We start from the raw sequence: 24647 nt of genomic DNA, 5'->3' as shown, positions 1-24647 counted from the left end.
GCCTTTTAACTGGTTTCTGCTGCCTCTTCTCTTTCCCTTATAGTCTGTGTTTGACTTCTCCAGGTAATTTAAATATGCTGCCATGGCTGTGAATTCGATTTAGAGAGTACTAGGAGAAAAGCAGGTTTAAATAGAATAGGATAAGGACTTATCTAGAGTCTTTTTTTCTTTGTCTTCCTCCTCCCGTCCTGTTTTTGATTTTGAAAGAGATACCAGGTCAATTTATGTAGCTTTAAATATTGGCACTGGTTGCTTTCTGTGATATGTACTCAGTAAATTTTAGAAAATGTAGAGAAGAAAATAGAGACTACCTATTATTTTACTGCCTAATAGTTTGGCACATTCCTTTCCAGCTTTTTTTTATTTTTATTTTTTATTTTACTTTTTAATTCCTCATTTATGCGTCCCATCACCTATTGTGTATTTACCTTACTATGTTTGAGATTATACTCAATATGTGATTCTGTTTCTTGTTTTCTACTTAATGTATAAGAATTTTCAAATATCATTATATTTCAAGAAGTTTTAAATGGCAGTGTATGAGTCAATCATAGGGATATACTAAATTATAATTATTCCACTATTGCAGGTAATTAGGTTTCCAGTTTTACTGATTATAATTATTGTATAAATAATAGATTAACTGTTAGAAAGATTTTTAAGGCTTAGGAACGTATTACTAAACTGTTCTCCAGAACATGCCAGTTTAACACATTTACTAGCACACATTCTTGAAAGTGTGATCACAATTTCACCAGCATTGTAAATATTGCCATTCTAGCATGTTTTGTTTATTAAATATTTGTTTACCTCACAAGTTATTTTTTTCTAGATTTTAAAGATTAACTTGACTGAAGTATAACTTATGTATAGTATAAAGCATTTACTTTGTATATATTTCTGTGTTTTAATAAACAAATATACCAGTGTAACCAGCACTCCAAAGAGGAAATAGAACATTTTCATTCCCTACATTGTTTCTTTTGACCCTTTTGCAGTCATATCCTCCACCCCCATTTCAGGCAACTACTGATACGATTATGGTCACTATACATTGCTGTGTTTTGCCGTGGATAATGCGCACCCACGTTTTTGCTCCAAACGTTCAGGAAAAAAAATCTTTCGTTTTAATTTCTTAATTCAAATTTTTATTTGTTTACATTTAGGCACTTGTTTTTTATATTATAAAGGAATTTTAGTATTTATTTTTTAATGTATAAGAAGTTTTATGTAACAGATAATTACAAAACACGCGAACAGATACAAGGTACAAGAAATTTTATGTACTGGTAACAAATTTCCGATATTTACGCGTTATAGAAGGCCAAGAACTCTTCATCGTTGCAGGTTCGTTATAAGTTCAACCAAACCGACAACCGTATTCCAGGGTATTCTTTTGTATATGGATATCATTGATTTCTCGAGTTACAGCTTTAATTCGTAAGCATAAATAAAAGAATGAAAAACATTTATATAGATACAGAATTAGTACTTCCCATGTATAATGCACAGCCTAATTTTTCCCTCACAAATTTGGGCAAAATGCACATTATACATGGCAAAATATGGTAGTTTTGTCTGTTCTCAAACTTCATATAAAGGGAACCATACAACGTATAGTCATTTGGATCTGGTCGTTGCTCAATATACTTTTGAGATCCTTGTTGTGTGTGTGACTATAGTTTGTCCCACCTCCTTTTTTTCTTTTACTTAAGTGGTATTCCATTGAGTGAATGTATTCACTTTATTTATCTGTTGATGTATATATGTATTGTTTCCAGTTTTTTGCTATTGTGAATAAAATGTCGGTTAACATTTATGTGCAAGTTGTTTGTGGACATGCTTTTCACTTTTCAGGTAGATACTTAGCAATAGGATTGCTAGGTCATGTGATAAGTGTATATTTACTTTTTTTTTTTTTTTTTACAATTTTGAATACTATTTACTTTTTATTTTTTACTTTTTTTATTAGTTTCAGGTGCACAAGACAAAGTAATACTTAGACGTTTATCATTTATATCCCTCACACTGTGTGCACCCCCCGCCCTCCATCCACTATCCCTCTGACATCGCACACAGCCATTACGTTTCCACTGTCTCTTATTCCTCCGCTGCTTGTAAGTATATACATACACACACACACACACACACACACACACACACACACACATACAAACTTGTAGTTGACATTCATTATTGTTCAGCGTCAGCTTCAGGTGTACAGTGCAGTGATCAGGCATCTACATCATCCCTGAGGTGGTCTCCCTAATGGGACAAGTGTCCATCGGATACCCTACAAAATCTTTACAACATTATTGATTACATTCCCCAAATTTATATTTACTTTATAAGAAACTGCCTAACAGTTTTCCAAAGTGGTGCTGTCATTTAACACTCCAGCAGTTGGTGTGGTCAGTTTCTTAACTTCAGTCATTTGGTGAGTGTGTAGTTAAAACTTTCTTTGGTTTTATTCTGTATTTTCCTGATACAAAGATGTTGAGCATCTTTTAAGGTGTGGGTCATCCTGTATCTTTTGTGAACTGTTTAAATCATTGGCCCACTTTAAAAATTGGGTTGTTTCCTTATTATTGAGTAATAAGAGTTATTTATATATTCGGCATACAAGGTTTCTCACATATATATTATAAATATTTTTCCTAATCTAGTCTGTTTGTTTTCTTAAGAATGTAATTTGAATAGCACAGTTTTTGAATTTTGAGGAAGTTCAGTTTATTAAGTCTTCCATTTATAATTTGTGATTTTTATGTCGCCAGAAATATTTTCCAAATCCAGGGTCACTAAGAATTTTCTCCTGTGTTTTGTTATAGATGTTTTATAAATGTAGGCTTTATGTTTAGGTCTGTGAGCTATTTTGAGTTAATTTTTGTGTATCGTATGGGGTAGGAGCCTTGGTACCCTCATTTAATTCCCTCGTTAATTGGTACTTTTGTCTAAAGTTCATTACCTATGTGTGTGGGGGGGTCTATTTCTAGACTCCTTTTATTTCCATTGCTTTATATGTTCATCCGTATGCCAGTAACACACTGGTGATTGATTTAGGTTTATAATTTAGTGTGTAATCAAATTACATATATTCTTTCAAGATTCTTTTGGCTGTTCGTTCTATTTATTTTGCCTTCCCTTACGAATTTTAGAATCATCTCGTCCTTTTCTGTTTTTTGTTTTTTTCATTTTTTTAAAATGTCTGTTGGGATTTTGATTAGGATTGTGATGAGTCTAGATCAATTCAGGGGAAACTTTACCTGAGAAAGTTGTTGTTTTTTTTTTTTGATCATTATTGAGCCTTCGGATTTATGAACATATCTCTCCATTTATGTTTCTGTGCAAGTTTTGCAAATATTTTGTTAAGCGGATCCCTAAGTATTGAGTTCTGATGCTGTTGTAAATGATACTGCTTTCTATTTTCGGTTTTCAGTTGCTAGTATATAGAAATACAGTTGAATTTTGATTATTGACTTGCAATCTTGTTCAGTTCACTTTGTAGTTCTGTCAGCTCTGTTAATATGCCTTAGGATTTTCTCCCTGCGTGATCATATCATGTGCAGATGGTTTTACTTCTTCATTCCCTATCTGTATGCCCTTATTTTTTTCCTTTCCTCACTGCTAGGGCCTCTGGTAAAGTGTGGATTAGAAGTGGTGAGAACAGACTCCCATGGCTTGTTTCTAATCTTAGAAGGAAAGCAGTCAGCCTTTGACCATTAAGTATGATTTTAGCTGTAGGTTTTTCTGTAGGTGCTTGCCCTTAATCTGCTTGAGGATATTTTTCCTTTCACAGAATTTTTTGTTATTAATGGATGTTGAAAATGGTTTTAATTGTCAGAATTTCTAAATTTTTTTTAATTCTCTTCTTAAAACTCTACTATATTGAATGTTCTACCTTTGTGATGTTTTAATAAAAACGAGAAACTTTTATTCCTTACAGTGTGCGATGGACTATTCTGAACACCTTAGTAACTTATATAATCATCTCAACAATCCTTTGAAGTATTTAAGTTTACAGGTGAACCTCACATCATTATTTGCCAAAGGAACTTAAATTCCTTTTTTTCTCATCCCTTTCATTGTAGATATATGAATATTTATTTCTAATAAGTGAGGTCTATTTGTTGTTTCTCTTTGTATTCTATTTTGTGTTCTCTCCACATCCTCGTTGATATAAATTATTTTTAGAGCATGTAAAACACTAACATGGTTATAAAATTCAAAACTACAAAGGGTATGTGCTCAAAGAGTTGTCACTTTCTCCTTATACTTTCTACTCCATCCATAATGCCCCAATTCTTTGTAATTCTTAATTAATATTTGCTCAGTTTTATGAAAGTTCCAGTGATACTTGAGAAGAAGGGGCACTGTGCACTGATATGTAAATGTGCAGAAATGTACAATGTTGTGTAAATCCTTGCTTGTTCTTTGTTTACTTGATTTGCTTTATGCTGACTGGTACGTTAAAGTTATTATTAGTGTCTTTGTTAGTCTTTGCATATCCTGTAGCCTTGCTTTATAAAATGGTTGCTATGTTATTTGATGAATATTCATAAGTGTGCACAGATACTCAAAATCTTTTTGCGAATTGTGGTTTTTCAGGTCATTCTGACTGCTCTTTGGCTTGAATTCAACTTGTCTGATATTAAGGTCTGCTTGTCTTTTTTATTGTCTTCCGTTATGTGATAAATTTTCATCTATGCCTTAAACTTTACTCTTTCTGAACTATACTGTGTGTGTGTGTGTATGTGTGTCTTGTATATACCATATAGTTGAGTCTTGGGTTGTGAGACAAGTTGAGGATCTTTTTTTCGTTGATGTGTAGATGGTTACATTTATTGATATGACTGAATATATTTGGTCTCAACTCTTTAATAATATTTGATTTTTTAAAAAATATTGTTATAGGCTGTGTTTCTTTCCTTCTGTTTTTTGCTCTCTTATCTGAAAAGATTATATTTGGTGTTTGAAAAGGTTTGTATTCTTTTTCATTCTCCCATTTTTAGTTGCATTGTTTCTACTTTAGAATGCAGATGTTTGTACGTTAGTCTGCCGGCTTTTTCTCCATCTTTGAAGTGTGTGTGTGTACAATTTGGTGAAGTTTTCCAGTCATTTCTTAGTTGGATGAAGCCAATATGAAGATGTACTGCACTATCCAATATGTAGCCACTAGTCATTTGTGGCTGTTGAGCACTTGAAATACTGGCTAGTCTGAATGGAGATATTCTATACATGTGAAAAAACACTAGGTTTTGTAAGACTTGTCATGGAAGAAAAATAAATGTAAAATATCCCATACATTTTTATACTGATTGCATGTTGAAGTGATGTTTGGGGTATATATATTGTCTTAAATAAAATGTTATTAAAATTAATTTCATCTATTTCTTGTTACTTTAATTGTGGCTGTTAGCTAATTTAAATATATGGCTCACATTTGTAGCTTGCATTATATTTCTGTTGAACAATGCTGCCATTCTAGTGGATTCCTCAGAAATCTACAGAATTCCCTAAGTTCTTTCTGTATCCTTGATACTTGAAGGACAGCTTAGCTGGATGTAAAATCCTTGGTTCACAATTTTTGTTCACTAAGGTTCTGAAAATACTGCTTTGCATCATATGTTATTTTTGAAGTCTAATATTAGATTCTTTTGGCCTTCTAAGTAATAATAATATATATTCATTTATAATAATATTGTTACTTTTGTTTGGAGGCCTTGAGGATTTTCTTATTATTTTTGAAATAATTCTATTCAAATATATGTCAGAGTAGGTTGCTCTAGGTTACTTTTGTCAGGTACTTTGTGAAATTTTTTTTTATTATTAAAAGAAACCCTAAAAATTTACCATTTTTACCATATTTAAGTGTACAGTACAGTAGTGTTAACTATATGCAGTATTGTGCAACAGATGTCTAACACTTTTTTGATCTTAGAAAACTGAAACTACCCACTAAACAACTTTCATTTTCCTCTTCCCCCCCAGCCCTTGGCAACCAACATTCTACTTTATATGTCTAATCATTGGACTACTTTAGGCCCCGTATAAGTGAAATGATGCAGTATTGATCTTTTTGTGACTGGCTTATTTCACTTAGCATAATGTCCTCAAGTTTCACCCATGTCGTAGCATGTGTCCGAATTTCCATCCTTTTTAAAGGCTGAATAATGTTTCACTGCATATATATACCATTTTTGTTTATTCATCTGTCAATAAACACGGGTTGTTTTCACCACTTGGCTATGGTGAATAGCTGCAATGAACAAGGGTGTATAAATATCTCTTTAAGATCCTGTTTTCAATTCATATATATATGTTCCATCCAATATATTTCCATCCATCCAGAAGTAGGATTGCTGGAGCATATGGTAGTTCTGTTTTCTTTTTTTTTAAAGATTTTATTGGGGGAAGGGGAACAGGACTTTATTGGGAAATAATGTGTACTTCCAGGACTTTTTTCCAAGTCAAGTTGTCCTTTCAATCTTAGTTGTGGAGGGTACTGTTCAGCTTCAAGTTGTTGTCCTTTCAGTCTTAGTTGTGGAGGGCGCAGCTCAGCTTCAGGTCCAGTTGCCCGTTGTTAGTTGCAGGGGGCGCAGCCCACCATCCCTTGTGGGAGTCGAACTGTAAACTTTGTGGTTGAGAGGACACGCTCCAACCAACTGAGCCATCCGGGAGCTTAGCGGCAGTTCAGCTCAAGTTGCCGTGTTCAATCTTAGTTGCAGGGGGCGCGAAGCCCACCATCCCTTGCGGGACTTGAGGAGTTGAACTGGCAGCCTTCAGAGTTAGGAGCATGGAGCTCTAACCGCCTGAGCCACCTGGCCAGCCCAGTAGTTCTATTTTTAATATTAAGTCTTCCAACCCATGAAAATAGGGTGTCTTTCTTTTCACTAACATCTTAATTTCTTTCAACGGTGTTTTGTGGTTTTCAGTGTACAAGTCTTTCACCTCCTTAGTTGAATTAGGTTTATTTCTCAGTATCTTTTCTTTGTGAGGCTGTTACGGGGTTGGTTTGTTAATTTCCTTCACAGATTATTCATTGTTAGTTTATAGAAACACAACTGACTTTTGTGTGTTGATCTATCCTGCAACTTTGTTGAATTTGTTTACTAATTCTGACAGGTTTTTTGTGAAATCTTTAGGGTTTTCTATATAAAAGATTGTGTCATCTGTGGACAGAGATAGTTGTGCTTCATCCTTTCCAATTTGGATGCCTTGTATTTCTTTTTCTTGGTAATTACTCTCCCTAGGACTTCAGTTGATCAGAAGTTGTAAAAGCAAGCATCCTTGTCTTGTGCCTGATCTTAAAGGAAAAGCTTCCAGTTAGTTCTTTACCATTGAGTTTGCTAGTTGTGGGCTTTTCAGATATGGCCTTTATCATATTGAGGTAATTTTCTCCTGTTCCTAGTTTGTTGAGTGTTTTTTTAATCATGAAAGAATGTGAATTTTGTCAATGCATTAATTGAAATGATTATGTGGTTTTTGTCCTTCACTCTTTTATCATGGTGTATTACAGCAATCAATATTTGTTTCTGGCACATTGTTGCATTTCAGGAATAAACCCCACTTAGTCATGATGTGTGGTCGCCATGCTGTACATTACATCCCCAGAATTTTATTAATCTTGTAACTGGAAGTTTGTACCTTTTGACCACCTTCACCCATTTCTCCTCTCTCACCCTCCTTCTTGTAGTCTTTTTGTCTGATTTTGATATCAGAATAATACTGGCCTTAAAATGAGTTTGGAAGTTTTCTCTCCTCTTCAATTTTTTTGGAAGAGTTTGAGAAGGATTGGTGTTAACTTTTTTAATGTTGATAGAATTCTCCAGTGAAGCCATCTGGTGGTGAGCTTTTCTTTGTTGGGAAGTATTTGATTACTGATTCAATATCTTTATTAGTTACAGGTTTGTTCAGATTTTTTATTTTTTTATCACTAATTCTTGATAGGTTGTATGTTTCTAGAAATTTATCTGTGTTTTTCAGATTATCTGACTCATTGGTGTGTAATTGTATTAGTCTCACGATATTTTTCATTTTCTGTGGCATAAGTTTTAATATTCTTTCATTTCTGATTTTTGATATTTGAGTTTTCTCTTAGTTTGTGTAGCTAAAGTTCTGTCAATTTTGTTGATCTTTCAAAACAACTTTTATTTTGTTGATTTTTTTTCGTGTTTTTATTCTCTGTTTCATTTGTTCTCTAATATTTAGTATTTCCTTCGTTTTGCTAATTTAGGGTTTTATTTGTCCTTTTTCTAGTTCCTTGAAGTATAAAGTTAGATTGTTGATTTGAGATCTTTTTAATGTAGGTTGAATTAGGTTGTTGATTTGAGATCTTCATTTTGACATAGGTCAGAATTTACTGCTCTAAACTTCCTTCTTGTCACTGTTTTGCTGCATCCTTTAAGTTTTGTTATGTTGTATTTTTGTTTCTGTCTTAGTATTTTCTGAATTTCCTTATGATTTCTTTTTTGACCCCATTGATCAGAATAACAGTTTTGCAGCTGCTTTTATGCATTTGAAATTGAGGGAATGTAAGGAAGATTACATGGAGGTGAGAAAAAGCAAGGTGGGGGTTGGATTACAGGATAGTTAATAAGGTTATGTGCTCTCTTTAGGGTGGTCACTCTTTAGAAGAAGGGGTCTGAAAGGGTGGTCTCGCCTTAGAAGGAGGTGAACTGAAAGGGAACATTTCCATGGACAGGGCTTGCTTAAGGCAAAGATAAATAAATCTTGAAAGTTATATGCCTGGGGCATGACTGCCCCCCATGACCTGCCCAGTTAGGAATTTATGATCAGATCACCCTGTAAGATTACTTACCATAGAACCTCCTTTTTCATCCACATATGTAGGTGCTTTGCTATTAGGTATGCACATGTTTGTAATTGTTATAGCTTCTTGGTGAACTGACCCTTTTATCATTGTATAATGTCTTTATCATGTGACAGTATTTGAATCAAAGTCTTTTTGTCTGATACAAGTATGGCCACCACTGCCTACTCTCTTGGTTACCATTTGTATAGAATATCTTTTCCGTCTATTCATTTTCAGGTTACGTACGTCCTTATGTCTAAGGTGAGTCTTTTATAGACAGTACATAGTTGGATCTTACTTCTTTTTTACCTGTTCAGTCACTGTATTTTTTGATAGGTGAGTTTTAATCCATTTACATTTAAAGTACTTACTATTTCCATTTTGTTGTTTTCTGTATGTCTTGTAGTTATTTTGTCCCTCTTTTCCTTTCTTGCTGCCTTCCTTTTGTGTTTCATTGATTTTTTTTGTAGCGATAAGCTTTGATTTCTTTCTCATTTTTTTCTGTGTATGTTCTGTAGGTATTTTCTTTGTGGTTACCATAGGGATTACATAAAACTTTGTATTCTGTGAGTCTATTTTAAATTGATAATTTACTTGGGATTTAAATTCAGTCTCACAGAAAAGTTCAAATCCTTTATAGCCGCTTTTTCAATTTGTTATTGATATCACAAATTGTATCTTTTTATATTTTGTGTGTATTAACATAATTTTATATTTAATATTTATTTCTTGATTCTTTAACCTTTCAATTTTATGCGTGAATTAAAAGTGACTTTCGCACCAGTATTACAGTGTTACAGGATTCTATATTTCTCTATATATTTACTTTTGCCAGAGAGCTTTATGTTTTCGAATGCTTTCATGTTGGTGTCTAGTGTCCCTTTTTTTCCAACTTGGTGGACTCCCTTTAGCAATTCTTATAAGACAGGTCTAATAGTGATGAACTCCTCTGCTTTTCTTTATCTTGGTATTTCTCCATTTTTGGAGGACAATTTTTCCACATATAATATCTTGCTTTGCAGTTTTTTTCTTTTACTGTTTTGAATATATCATCTCCTTTCTGGCCTGTAAAATTTCTGATGATAAATTGCTCATAATCTTACAGGGGATCCCTCGTATGTGATGATTTGTTTTTCCCTTGCTGCTTTCAAGATTCTATCTTTGTTTTTGACATTTGACAATTTGGTTATAATGTGTCATAGTGTGAGCTTCTTTGAGTTCATCTTAGTTGGAGTTTTTTCAATTTGGGTGTCCCTTTCCTTCCCCAATTTAGGGAGTTGTCAGCCATTATTTCTTTAAACAAGCTCTGTGTTGCCTTCTGTCTCTTCCTTTTGGGGCTTCAATAGTGTATATATTTGTCTGTTGATAGTGGCATACATTTCCCTTAGTTGTCGTCGTCGTCGTCGTCGTCTTTTTTTTTGTTTGTTTCTTTTACTTGATTTCAAGTGATCTTTCTTTGAGTTCACTCATTCTTTCTTCTGCTTGATCACATCTGCTGTTGAACTACTTTGGTGGATTTTTCAATTCAGTTATCATCTTCAACTCCAGAATTTCTGTTTGGTTCTTTTTTTTATATTTTCTAACTTTGTTGATAATCTCATTTGGTTCATGCACTGTTTTCCCTCATTTTATTTAGTTGTCTATTTTTGTTCTCTTGTAGCATGTCGAGCTTTACTAAGAATAAACTTTGTTTTCTGATAACTCACATATCTCCATTTCTTTAGGGTCAGTTCTGGAGATTTATTTTATTCCTTCGATTGAAACATATTTCCCTGTTTTTTCATGTGCCTTGATTTTTGCTGTAATTTGTACATTTGAAAAAACAACCACCTCTCCCAGTTTTTATGAATTGGCTTTATACAGGGGGAGACTTATCAATCAGCTCAGGTAGGGAGTCGGAAGCCCCTCAAACTTTTTTTTTGGTGGGGGGGGTGATCAAACCATTTTATTGAGAACCTTCAGGGGAGGGTTGAAGGGCTGGGAGGACGATGAGATCCTAAGTCTTAGGTTGGCCAGGGTCTCTCAAGCTACATGGCTGCCAAAAAGCCCCTCAAACTTTTTATAGAGATGCATCTTCTCTGGGCATGTGCATGTAATTTCTCAGAGAGGTTTGGTAGTTTCTTTTTCAGGAGCTTGTAACCCTTTGCTCCTTGTGGTGTCTGTCTGTGGTACTGCAAGTTCTCAGCTGCTGCAACAGGTGTTAGCTTTCTTTTGTTCTCCACAGCCCCCCAGGTATCCAAAGAATGCTGCTTCAGTCAGCCAGCCCTCTGAGTTAGGTGAGACAGAAGTTAGTCCCTTGGGCTGCTCCCCAAAAAGCTGAAATGTTGGTTGCACATTCCATTCTTTTTCCCTCCTAAGGGAGAAGCAGTGACTAGGGTGTTTCCTCCTGATTGGGCCAAGCAGTGTCAAGATTCTGTCTGGCGGGGTGCAGGCTCTCACGTGCTATCCTGCTCTTTGGTGGGCTTTTTTGATACATAGATTCATATGTTTTATTTCCAGACCTTTTGGGGGGGTGTTGTTTTAAATATTAGTTCTGTTGTATTGTTTTTTCTCTTTCAGATACTCCAATTATATTCATGTCATTCCTTCTTTGTTTTGCATCCTACCATCATCTTTCTTGTTCATTTTACTTTTTTTTACCTCATTTTCATTCTCTTGGTTACTTGACAATCTTTATGCAACACTTATGTTTTTGAGTGTATTTTGTTTGCACTGTCCTTTTACTAATTTTAGTCTTCATCTTTGAGATAATTGCCTTTTTCTTTTCTGAGTTCAATTAATTCTTTCCATTTTTTCTGAGTCTTTTAGCTCCTTCTCTGATCTTAGATTTGAGTTTGATTCACGGTGATTTTTTTCATATCCCTAAATGCTCATTTTGGGTATATTTAATTAAGTTTGGAGTTTTTCTTAAAGTTTTATTTTGCTCCTCCTCCACCTCCCAGATTGGAGTTTATCATTAGGGGTGTAGTTGAATCTTGTTTTATGATTTTTTACCAATAACAATAGACTTACTAAGTTTTGTTCGGCTCTTTTTTTTGTTGTAGATTTGGGTGGTTCACAACATTCTTACTTCAATGGCGCCCTCTTCTGTCTGTGCAGAATGATCTGCTCTTGAAGAATTGGCAGTGAAGGGCTTGTCTCATTTTGGCTGGTTCTAGCTAGTGTTTCAAAATCTCCATCATCTGGTTTTCTGAGGGACAGATGGGTTTTGTTTTTTTCTTTCTTTCTCTGCAACGATTTTGAACTTCCTCTTTCAATTTTGATCTCCCAGAATTTTGCTACACCCTGTTTTGTGCTGATAGCCCATCTTTCTTTTTCTTTGTCATTGCGACTTTATAAGCTTCTTAGTTCTTTGCCAGTAAGTTTATATTATAGGGAGGTAGGTAAATGTAGGCCTTTAGTCCTTTATCTTCAATTGGGAGTTTTGCATGTGAATTTTTAAAATATCAGTGAATAATCTTTGACTTTGTGTGCAGTCTAACTCAGCTGATAGATTTTGAAACCCAGCAAGTTGGGACATGAGCTTGACAAGATGGTAAAGAAACATACAAATATCTACCAGTGTAGTGATAGAGCCTTAGTTCATTCATCTCCAAAAGAAAAAAATATGTATCTACCATGCGCCTTGTAGGGTTGTGCTTGGTACTTACTATGTATTACTAACAGTCATGAATTATTTGGCTTTTAGTTGACTTTTAATGGCTTATCACGTAATTTCGCTTGTTACTAGGAAAAAAATACAAGGTACAGAGACTGTGTAATATCTCCAAAAAAAGAAAAAAACGTTTAGGTATAATATAGCAGGTTTCAAAAGGATATTTCAGGATGTGAGAAGTGATTTTGTGTATTCTGGTGGAGAGTCCATTTAAGATGCAGAACTTTTATAGCACTTTTTTAAATTTAAGAAAGTAATATAGATTTACTATAAAAAATTCAGTAAATATAAAAGGGCACACAATAAAATAAGGACCACCTAAATGGTTAGCATTTTGTGGTATTTTCTGTATTCTTCCAGGCTCTTTTTTGTACATACGTATTCATTTTTATTTACATACACTATTTCATAACCTGTTTTAGGAGGGATCTGATTCCCTGTTTGTTGCCATTTGGTTGTTTTTGGTATTATAAACAATGTCATGATGAGGATTGTCACGTAGTTATTGTTGTCCATTTGTTGCCTTTTGATGAATTCCGTGAGTGGAGTCAGTGGGTCAGAAGGATGCCTTCTTACAGAAAAGGAAATTGAGCAGTGCTTGATATTTAGTTATTTTAAAAACCCAAGTAACCTCACCAACATATAAAGCAGTATATAAGAAGGAATCAACGTTATTTCTGCCGACCTCTTCCCCTAATAAAAACAAATCAAAACTTTAGTACTTCCAGGATTTTGTATGTTTGCCACTGGATACGGTTATCGTATAGCGCACAGGCCTCTAGAAGACATGCGTTTTTTTTTTTCCGGATTGAGAGACTATCTGTTAATCTGGGGGAAGGAAATGATAGCTGTGAATGTACTTTTAGAGCTAAGTTTGGTCTGTAAATTAAAGTGGGGGAGTGCGTCACAGTCCTTCATTTCTGGCTGCATCTCTGTCATCTGCCAGCTGTGTTAGTAAGAAGAGGGTCATCTAGGACATGTTTTTAAGTTTTCTCATTTGTAAAATTAAAATAACGTTAAGTTTGCATTTATCAAAGATGTATTTCAATAATTGGATAATGCTTAAAATGTTTTATTTATACTTAGGGGAAAGTCCAATATTGATCAAAAGAATCTCTTCAAATCAAAAGTGTGCTGTCAGTTAGCTCAGTTTCTTCGTGTCACCCACGTATGTAGATTATCAGCATTTCAAGTACATGGTCTTTCACCTTTACTTTAATGCCCTTTTCTTGTAAGTATGGAATAGTCAGGAACACTGGAGTCAGAGCCCTAAAATTTGACTCGCATATACCGTGTTTCCCCGAAAATAAGACCTACCTGGGCAATCAGCTCTAGTGCATCTTTTGGAGCAAAAAAATTAACGTAAGACTTGGTCTTATAGTAAAATAAGACCGGGTCTTATATAATATAATATAAAACCGGATCATATTAATTTTTGCTCCAAAAGAAGCATTAGAGCTGATGGTCGGCTAGGTCTTATTTTGGGGGAACATGGTATCCTACCACAAATAAGAGCAAATCACTTGTTTCTTGAGTCTAATTTACAAAGTGGGATAATACCTACCCTTATGTCCCAAGATTGTGAGGGGCTAATAAGCACGTGATTATGGATGTACTTTAAAAACTATAAAACATTATATAAATACAGAGTGGCATTGCATATTGTATTAGGTTGGTGCAAAAGTAATTGCGGTTTAAAAGGTTAAAAATAATTGCAAATACCAAAATTACTTTTACACCAACCTAATAACACTTTCTTTGACTTGGAGAGGTGAAATGTCAGCAAGGTAATAGGAAAATATAGGCTTAACTAATGCTAGAAATTGCTTATTCAAGCAAGGCCTGACTTCCTAGTAGTTTCTTGATGCTATTTGTGTGTGTTTGATCCCCTCACAATTTAGTTAACTCAAAAGTTTTTACTGCTAATTGATCCTAACTAAGTTGATAATACTTGTATGGGGAAATGTATTTAGTACTCCAAGTTGGTATTCTACCTTGTGAAGGAAAACATATTTCTATCTGGCACTGAAAATGGAGAAACTCTTAAATGTAAGCCACCATCCACCCTCCTGTCCCTTTCCTCAGCTACTTCCCTTTTATTGAAGATCTCTGGGCTTTTGTCCATTTTGGATCTTCTGTTTTTTCTGCCTCGCTTGTTTCTTCTTTTCCTCTTCCTTCTTACTAAATCCCTATTGGATCCTAAAAGTCCAGTTTAGATTTTACTTTCTTTGTACATCTTTCCCTATCCTCCCAAGAGGAGTGATTGGAGAAGATATGCTTGTCAAGTTCAAACATGACTGCACAGTTAGATATCTCCCTTCCATTAGCTAACTTCCTTAATGTAGAGTCTGTCTCTCATTCAGTTTAAAATTCTCAGTGACAGGACTGTCGTCTCCCAGGTGCTCTGAAATGTGTTGAAAGGATGACTACTGAAAAATACTTCTTAATTTATGCATTGTAGCGGAGCTGTATTCTTACAGATAAAGAAATCACAGAAGATCTCTCTTAGGAGATGAGATTTTAAGGAATTTCAAAAGCAATCCACTGGATAGTTAGGAACCTTAAGGAGAGGCAGCGTAGCTAGAATGAAGGATGAGAGGAGATAGGTAGGAGATAAGGTCACTGATATATAAGGACTTATAAGTCACTGAGTGATTTTTAACCATTAATCTAAATACGAAGGAAATCTATTGGGGAGTAACATGACCTAATTTTCCTTCCACAAGGTAAACGTGGTTTGTTGGGAATTGTCCATAGTGGGTCAAGGGAGAAAGTGGTGGAGGTAATCAAGTTATTAGAATCTGGGTGTATTTTATAGGAACTTTTTGTTTACCTTTTGTTTAAAAATACTTCCTGCTGTGATACTAATACAGTCTGTTAAACATCATTTTATTTTTCTTTGAATTACCTAGAATTTTGTACTATTGAAGTTTCAGGTGTATAAATGTAGAAAATACTTAAAATCTGTGATAAAAATTATTTTCTTGTCATTTGCATATTTATATTCTGGTATTGGTGACAAACATCTTAATTTAGCAAACAAGGGATCAATTTTCTTGTAATTAAGATGTTAAGTTCTAGTTTGTGAATATGTATATATTTAATCATTTTTCAAATCCTGCTTATTAAAATGGTAATCATCTCAGGTGGTATTAGCATGAACACAGGTATTACAAGAGAACGATGGCAATGTTTTCTGTAGGTCTGAGGCAAAAGAGCTATTTGTAATTGATTCTTAAAGCACCTTGCAATTATTAAACACAGTAAAATTTAAATATAATTATGCATTGGATTAACATTATTAAAACAACTTATGTTGCCTACTTTACGTTTTCCAGGAACATCATTTACAGCGAGCTATTTCAGCACAGCAAGTGTTTAGAGAGAAAAAAGAGAGCATGGTCATTCCAGTTCCTGAGGCAGAGAGCAACGTCAACTATTACAACCGCTTGTACAAAGGAGAGTTTAAGCAGCCAAAACAGTTCATTCACATTCAGCGTAAGTTTGTTAATTCATTGTTTTCTGTTTACGTTTTCTGTTAAAGTTAATTTAAATTTATCAACTAGTGAAAATCCTTTTTCTCATATACACTGATTAATAAAAATGTGAAACATTAAAGAATAAAATCCTTCTATGCTTGCATCTGAACTTGGAGATTATTTTGTGTTAAGTGCATTTGAAACACTTGATGTTTATGTAGTATAGGATTTTGTATAGCCCTTATACTTTATTATACAGCTAAAAGTTGGTGGATTACTATACCCCAATAAGATTTACTTTTAAAGGCCTAGTGGCTATACTGCCAATTAGATGTTAGTCTTCTGAAATTTTTTAGATTTAGATCCTGCTTTCATCTAGTTTTTATAAAATTATGTCTAATTCTGCCTCGTTGGTACTCTTAACCATTGTTACTATTTAAATGATTACCGTCTCTTGCCTTAAAATTATTTCAGTAATCTCCTGTGATATTTATTATTCCCATCTCCTGTCCATTCCCTCTTCTCATCTGTCTCTCCACGAAGCCCACCGGCACAACAGTGTCTTCCTGTAGTGTTGGTCTGACCAAATTACATTCGGGCTTAAGATCCTGCTGCTGTTCTTTATTGTCTACAGTAGGAGTTTTTGGCGGATTCTGCAGAGAGATGCTACTGTCTTTTTTGGTATCTTGTCTAGCAGTGTTTAAAAAAACACCTTGGATAGGTTGTTAAAAGTAGAGATTCCAGGACTCTGCTTCAGGCCTATCTGTCTGAGAATCTCTGGTATGCAGCCTGGTAATAAGTATTTTTTTTAAAGTTTCCCAAGTAATTCTGAAACATCTCCAGATTTAGGACTGACTGTAAGATCTGTTTTTTGTTTTGTTTTTTCAATTCTGAGATGCACAATTTTTGTCATCTTTGAAATGAGATTGCATCTTAAATTGCTATTGTCCTAGATTGAAGTCTGGTTTATCTAAAGAGCATTTACATTTGTTTCTGCCAGGCATCTGAGGACACTACCAAACTGAGACCATTTTAAATTCTTTGCTTGTTTGTTTTGTTTGTTATTAGACCACACTGGTAGCTTTAGTTCAGATTGCACACAGGCTTCGAGCTTATTTCTCAGGGATTTTTTTCCTCTTTCCTTCTACCTAATGTAAGTTGAGAAATACAAAGTTCTTTGCATTTCCTTTTTACATGGCCAGTTTATTTCTTTACCTTATCCTGATGTTGCTGCCCTTTGGTAGTGTAGCTTTATGCAAAAGTATTCTATCAAACTTCTCAATAGACCCCAGCATAAAGCCTTTTTTCCTTCTTAACTGTACATAAAGTCATGTTGCATCTTGCAACTGTTGGCAGTGTAGCTTTGACAGAATTCAGTAATAGCTGAATTCTCCAGTTTGAATATAAGATCCTTTGTGATTTGCTCCCTGACTGCTCTGTTAACCTCATTACCTGTTGCTCTTCCCCTCACTCTCTGTACCAAGGGAGTAATTAAAAATTACGTACATTTGCCTTGTTTCACATTTCACAATTCCATGCATGTGCCGTTCAAATCTTTCCCATCCTATAGCTCATTTAAGCCCTAGCTCCCTTATGGAGCTTACCCTGACTTTTCTCATTCTACCTCTCGTCTTTGCTTATTTCAGCATGTTGTACATCATATCTCTATTAGAGGACTCACTATACATCATTGCAATTATTTATAACCATCCTTTCTTTCCTTTTAGACTGTGAGCTCCTTGAGGGCAGAGAACTTTGTTTTTTCTCTTTGTATCTTTAAAGTAAGTGGGTTCATAGATGCTCAAATGGCATGTTTGTTGACTGAATAGTTTTTAAAGAGCTTTTCAAAGGCCCTTACATGTCAGAACCATTTTCCAGAAGCCCTTTTCTCTGAAGCTTTCAAGAGAAACACACATGCAAAAATTATTTGTGGTATGTTTCCTCTGTGTTCTTTGACTTTGAGTCCCTTCAGCTTGTTGAATTTGCCTTATCTTTGTGTCAGGAAGGAGATAGTGTTCACAATAGGAATTTTAAGAATTTCTTAAGCCAAAGTATCCAATATTTTGTGTGTTTTAATAACAGTATAGCTGGACAACAGGACCATTTGTAAAAACCATTCTAGGAAACCAAGAACCAAGAAATTGAGTGTGATCCATCTGGGTCGGGTCCATTGGATACAATAAGCATTAACGTTGTGTTGGTTTTTTTCATTTCATTTTATTCTATTGTTAAAAAATGGAATAAAATAATAGAAAATTATTTTAACTTTTTTATCTTTTAGTCTATCAGCATGTACTACAAACTATACTATATATACAATGGCATACTGTACATATAATTTTTTTTATTCTGCCTTTCTACTTATATTTTAAGTTTCTTGGGTTTTTATATAATCTCTTATTTCTATTTTCAATGTATATTTTCTTCAAATTGACAATCCACAGTTTGCTTACCTGTATGCCTATTATTGGCTTTAAGGTTATCCATAGTAAAATTTAAACTTGTTATCATTGAGGTTTTTTTCAAGGAAGGATTGAAAAATTTTTTTATGATGTAACTTCTTTCCAAGCCCTTAAATACAGGAATTTCAGAAAATATTGCTCTGGACTTTTCCTTTTCTTCTTTTAATGATATATTTGAAAGACTCCCCATTTGCCTCGCTAACAGAAGACACTATAAACTTGGCACAATGGGTGGCCTGTTCAGGCCCATCTTGCTTGCCTGGCTTTGACAGAAACCACTTCGTTGGTCTCTTGCTCTAGTCTTCATGCCTTCCGGTACCACTGTTGTCATCAGTAACCACTTGGAATTTTTCAAAGCCTCTCTGCTGCCTATAGGATAAAATGTTAACATCTTTGCTTGATGTTGAAGACCCTCCTTTGTGCCTGTCTGGTGACAGTTCCCTGTGTGTTCTTCCACTGTGACACTAGCCTTATGGAAAGGGACTGTAGAGGGTCTGCTTCCTCTCCTGAATGTAAGCTCCTCAGGAACACAAGTTTCATCTCAGTCACTATGTAATTTCATTGTCTCAGTACGCTTTCTTCCCCAGTTCCTATAACTCGTCCCACTCTCAGCTACAGTAATGAGCTCTGACTCGTGCCCTTCGTAGTCCTTCACCTGTCTCCGCCACGTGTTAAAATATGACTTGTCCTGCACATCTGGTCTCCAGGCCTACCTTTGGGAGCCTTTTCCTGAGCCCTGTAAACACGCCCGTAGCGCTGTTTCCCTCACGCCGCCTGTGGCACGTGCACGCCCTCAGTGCGGCATTGACCACTTGCTGTTGTGATTGCTTGTCCTGGTACCTCACTAGACGTAATGCTCTTTGAGAGCAGAGGCATTTTTTCCTTGTAATTTCACTGCCTAGGATAGAACATAGCAGGTGGTTAGGTATGTAATTAAATATTTTCTGAATAAATGAATGAGTGAACGGATGATTGAAGATAAAAATGTACATACACATCATCGCATTTTTCAGATATTGATCTTGTAGGACTCAAAATTATACACCGGATCAAATATAAGAATAAAATTATTGGTGTGTGCAGTGAACTGGAGAGACCCGCTGTGTGGATCCAAGGTAGAAATTAAAAGTGAGCTCTATTTTTTACCAAAATACAATTTTAGGGCGATCAGTTTCTGCCGGGAAGGAGCTGGGAGTGAAATGACTCCCGCTTTGGTAAGGATGTGAGATAAACCTCATTCCTTCCCGTCCCTTCAGTAGCAGTTCTCCTTAGTCCCCCATGTTGGTATTCTGGGGAGCTTATGTGATTGCATTGGGGTCTTCTTACCAGGTTGGAAGCACATAAACTTTGATGACCCAAGATACTCAAAGTGTTCCTCATGTAGGCTAATTCTGTACACTGATCAGTTGTGTGGCACGTGTCGCAAATGCCGCCTGTTTTATTTACTGTCATGACAAGGTTACTTTGGGTACTTCAACCCAGATGTTGTCATTCTTTAATTCTTTTTGGAGTTTAAGAACTTCATTAAATTCAGGACCCAAGCTTTTCTCCTTAAGGAAATGACTTTGTTTACATTGCATTAAGTTCTTTATTTTGACATCCTGTGATCCCTTTTATTTAATATGATATTTTACAGTTGACATTAAGTATCTCAGAATCTTAGACCACGAAGAAACTTGAGATATTGTTTAAGTATCTGAAGTTAATTTGTGTCTAGTTTTGAACTCTATTAAATCGTTCTTGGGAACAGGACTCCTCTTCTTGTTGGGTAGGAAGCTTCACTTCCCCTTCTTACTACTGCGTTACACCTATAAACAAACATCAGTAGGCCATCTCACTTGCTTCTTGGCTGAAAGAAAGAAAGTTCAGGAGAAAGGATCCGTGGGGTAGCACCGTCTTGTTATCTGTCAGGCAGGGAGACAACTCATTCAAAGGAAATTGAATTCTGCTGTTTGTATCTGTGGCAAAGGTCCTAAGCCCTGTGAAGATGCCTGCCTGTGTGTGTACGCTGCTTTGTGTACAACTGCTGTGTGTACGCTGCTGTGTGTACACTCAGTGCACTTGAAGCTGGCTCCTCGTCAGTCCAAAAGCGCTGACCAGTCTACACTGGAAAAGAAGAAAAATTTCACTTATTCAGTATAGAGTGGACCTGTATAGTCCACTAGGTTTTCAGCGAGAGTGAGACAGATGCTGGCCTAACATCCAACTTCAATCTCATTATCCTTGGAATGTCCTTTGCTATTCTCCTAAACAAAAATGATGATAATTGACCTTTGCCTTGGCAGGACAAACATGTTTTGATTGGAAAGAATTGGAAAAGATCCCAAATAAAGAGCATTGTTTTGTTTATACAGTAAACCTTCTTGGTGAAAAGGATGCATTCTAGAACCATCATTTTTCTTGTAAAAATGTCACTGGATATTTATTAAGAAAACAAATCCCGTGAAGTGACATCACACAATTAAATGTCCCAAGTGCTAAAGCCAGTTGTATCAGATTTGTGGAGAACACATTCCAGGTGACGCGAGATCCCGTTGGGTGATGAGAGGGGCGCTAACGGACAGTGAGCCAGGCCGGGCACCGAGGGCGACCACATTCAGGTCAGTGGCTGTGGCGCTTCCTCTTTTCTCAAGATTGGGCTGAGCCTCCCGTCCTGAGATAAAGTTGCGAGTGTGGGCTCTTGGGCTGAAATGGGAGACCAGAACTTGGTGCTACGATCCAGAAGGGAGGGGGAGCCCCAGAACTCAGAAACTGTTAAATAATGTAATGCCAGGTGTTTTGAGAAAAAGCAAAACAATCACTTGGCAGTCTGGGATGGAGAGAGGAAAGACAAGTCTGAGTACAAGCAGAGTGCCCCTCGGGTCAGTAGGCATTTATTTATGTCCACTATTAAAACAACTGAGGTAACTATGACTAAAACACAGCACAACAGATTAAAGACCATGGTTAAAGCAGGGAAGAGGTCAGTCTGGTGCCTAGCGGTACAAATTTTAGGCATGGTGTAATTAACAGACAAAGCAAAAACATCAGATTGGTTTCTAAGGTGCATATTTCAGTGCATATTCCCAGCACTGAAGCATTTAGAAGTCTCCTGTGGGGCCACACAAAGAAAATACTGTGACATAACCCAGGAGCACACCTGATTGTGCTAATAGACATTGCCAGAAATAGGCCTTCCGCATATTCACTCAGCAGCTAGCATCTCCACGGAAGGTTCTTCAGTGATGCCACGCTGCCCTGAGAGTTGGCACCTTTCAGCATTTTGTCTGTCTCGCTGTCTACCATAAAAGACTAAATTTCCTACCCATCTTACCCCAGTAATATAATTTCATGGGCTGCCTGCCTATAAAAATATTTTCTCATATGCTTATTTCCTGAAAATTTTAATAGAAGACTAAACTTTCTTTCCACAGTTATGGGTAAAAGGAATAATAAAATAGTTAACATTTACTGATTGTTCTGCCCAGGTCCTATTAGTGTTTTACATGTATTAAGTCATTTACTACTCAAAGGAAGCTTATGAGGCAGCTGGTATTTTTTCCTCCTGTTTAAAGGAAGATTACATAAAGGGCTCAAGGTAATACAGCTACTAAATAAGAGTCAGAATTCAAACCCAGGCCATCTGGCTAGACGGTGCCTGTTTAACTCCGGTGTCCTGCTTCTCAGTCAGAACTCACCATTATAAGATGCGCGGACTGATACACATTAAGCAGAAGTCCATTACCATTCAGAAGTGGTTGGACGTAAAGGATTCTTTTTTAATTGTTTGATGGCTAAATTGCAGGATAGATGATAGGTTGTCTACTGATAAAAAAAAGGAGTCCTGGATGTGAAGGAGATAGAAACACCTGCTGTGACATTTTTCTGGTTTGGCCTGGCAGGGTTAATTAATGAATAGAAGAGTACTATGCATGGGGATGAGAGAAGGTCCTGGGAAGAGGGAAAAGGCTTGAAGTAAAGGGAACCTTAAGAGTAATAAAAATAAAAACACATCTTACAACTTTGTTTAGGGTAGTGAGGAGCTCCCGTGAAAGGGGTGAGTTTTAGCATTTCGGAAGGCCTAAAATCTAATTGTTTTAAGCCTTTTTAAGTTTTACCAATCAAAGATACTCGGGAAGAAAGCCACTAGAGCAACAATACGGACTGAGACTTTAATAAAAACAAAACTTCCCACTCCAATGCATGTACACATGTGCACAGCTGTACATACACAGAAATCAGGGTATCAGCCAAGACTTTGGAGCTCTGGGAACTAACTGAGCAGAGCTAGCGAATCTCTTACAGTGCCTCTCAGTGGCCAGGCTTTCTCCAAGTTTCATCCCGTCTTTGAAGGCAATCCTGTGACCCTATTGGAGGGAGGCCCAAGGTAGGGAAGGGCTGTATGGCAGTTACTGATTTATAAAACCTCCCTGCAGAGCTCTGCGTGGCAAACAATAAAGTTTGATTTGAGTGGAATGAATTGGATGGCTTGGGACCTTAGTCAGTTGGGCGTTATTTTCCTCCATCTGTTTAAAAAAAGTGTATTATCATAGTTAACAACTCTAAGGATGCTCAGAGGAGGCTGAAATGGATAGTAGTGCTGCAAAGGATGAAAGAGTTAAAACGTAGCCTTTATGATGTCGCTTTTAAATAATCCAAGATGATACCATTTTAGTGATTAAAGTAATTGTTTTCTCACTGACGTTCTTCAATAAAGTCAAACTAATCAAAATGTAGGAATATAAGACCCTCCCCCCCCATGGAGGTTAAATAAAGCCACTTCCCCCACCCTCCCCAATGGATCTTGTTCAAAGATAGTTGTTTCTCTTCACTGGGAGTTAAGACTCTCCTTCGTTTCTCTAATAAAAACTAAGAAAATAAGATGTTTTGGATTTTTTTGTTGTTGAGGAATTGAGGTTTATTGTCTATAGTGAAAAAAATGTTCACTGCAGAAAAAGTGAATAGAGCCATCTCACAAAGATAACCAACAGATACAAGTTGTATTTTATTCCCTTTCCCCCCCAAATTTGCATTACATTCTCTATGTATGTGTGTATATTTGTGGCTTTTGCGTTTTTTTAACTGACAGTCATAGGGTAAGCATTTTTCCATGTCATTAAATAATAATTTTTGAAAGCTGTAAAATGTTACAAGGAATTTCTTTTACATTTTTCAGTAGTCAACAGGAATCTATAAGAAAGCAAGCTAGTACTGAAGGTTTTTAGCTGTTTACCTTTTAATTGAGTTTTAGACCCAGATTATTGGTGGTTTTGCTATTAGTAAAATATGAGTTTGTATATTAGTAAATATTAGTAAATTAGTAGTAATCTGTATTAGTAAAATATAATTTGCATTTCAAGGAAAAATTGGATTTTAGGCTTTTTTAAAAAGTTAATAGTTTATTACTTTTTTCAAGAGCCTAGTGTTCAATGAACTCCTTTTAGATAAAGCTTAATTTAATTGAAAGACTTTTACTATCTCATTGAATCTAGGTACATTAACTTTTTGAGATATTAAAAGTTTGTGAGATAGCAATACCTATATCCTTTCAGGGCATATTTATAACTTCAGTTTTCCTAAGGAAATGCCCTCTAAGAAATTTTTCCCCATTTGCCTCCTAAAGGGATATTACCTAATTGCTAGAATGCTTAAAAAACAAAGTCTGTATAACCTGATATTAATGGGACATTTCAGCTCTGGTACCTACTTTAGTTATTAACTGTGTTAACTTGAGTCAAGGTATCTGGCTCATCTAGAGTTTTAGATACTTGTATTGAGTGGGGGGGAAATAATACCTACTTTGTATGATTGCTTGAAAAATAAAGTGAGATAATTTTAGAGCAACCACTGTTATTTGACACGTTAGATTCTATCCCTCACACAAGACCATAACTACATCTACAGAACTCAAGGCAAGAGCCAGTGATGTCTAGATTTAGAGAACTGGATTTTGAGCAGATTTCGGCGGTCAATATATTTTGTAACTGACTGAGAAATTGAAAACAGAATTGAACATAATTATCCAACTGTGGAATGTGGAAATGAAACATGTTTAGGTATGGTTCTTTAATATCTCATGATTAATACATGTTGTTTATGATGAGCCAAATATTATTGTTAGTGGTCTTTGTTTTACCTTATTTTATATCCATGAAAACTGTATGAGGTAGATAAAATTATTTCCCTCATTTTATAGAGGTTGTGATGGTCTATTGTAAATACAGAGAGGTTTAGGAGCATGCTCCCAAGACATTGTAACT

General features: G+C 35.7%; 1 protein-coding gene across 3 annotated transcripts in view; it reads left to right on the top strand.

Moving 5' to 3' along the window:
- The window catches only part of EPC2 (enhancer of polycomb homolog 2), a 112620-nt gene that overhangs the window by 23363 nt on the left and 64610 nt on the right, over positions 1–24647 (top strand). For all 3 annotated transcript variants that reach the window (XM_033112670.1, XM_033112671.1, XM_033112672.1), the window contains exon 2: positions 15806–15965. In XM_033112670.1, the coding sequence (XP_032968561.1) occupies positions 15806–15965 (160 nt within the window). The remainder of the gene's footprint in view (positions 1–15805; positions 15966–24647) is intronic.

This window comes from Rhinolophus ferrumequinum, chromosome 8 (assembly GCF_004115265.2).
Source record: "Rhinolophus ferrumequinum isolate MPI-CBG mRhiFer1 chromosome 8, mRhiFer1_v1.p, whole genome shotgun sequence".
NCBI classification, from domain to species: Eukaryota; Metazoa; Chordata; class Mammalia; order Chiroptera; family Rhinolophidae; genus Rhinolophus; species Rhinolophus ferrumequinum.
Note: the sequence above shows the minus strand (reverse complement) of the source record. Positions and strands in the feature narration are given on the sequence as shown.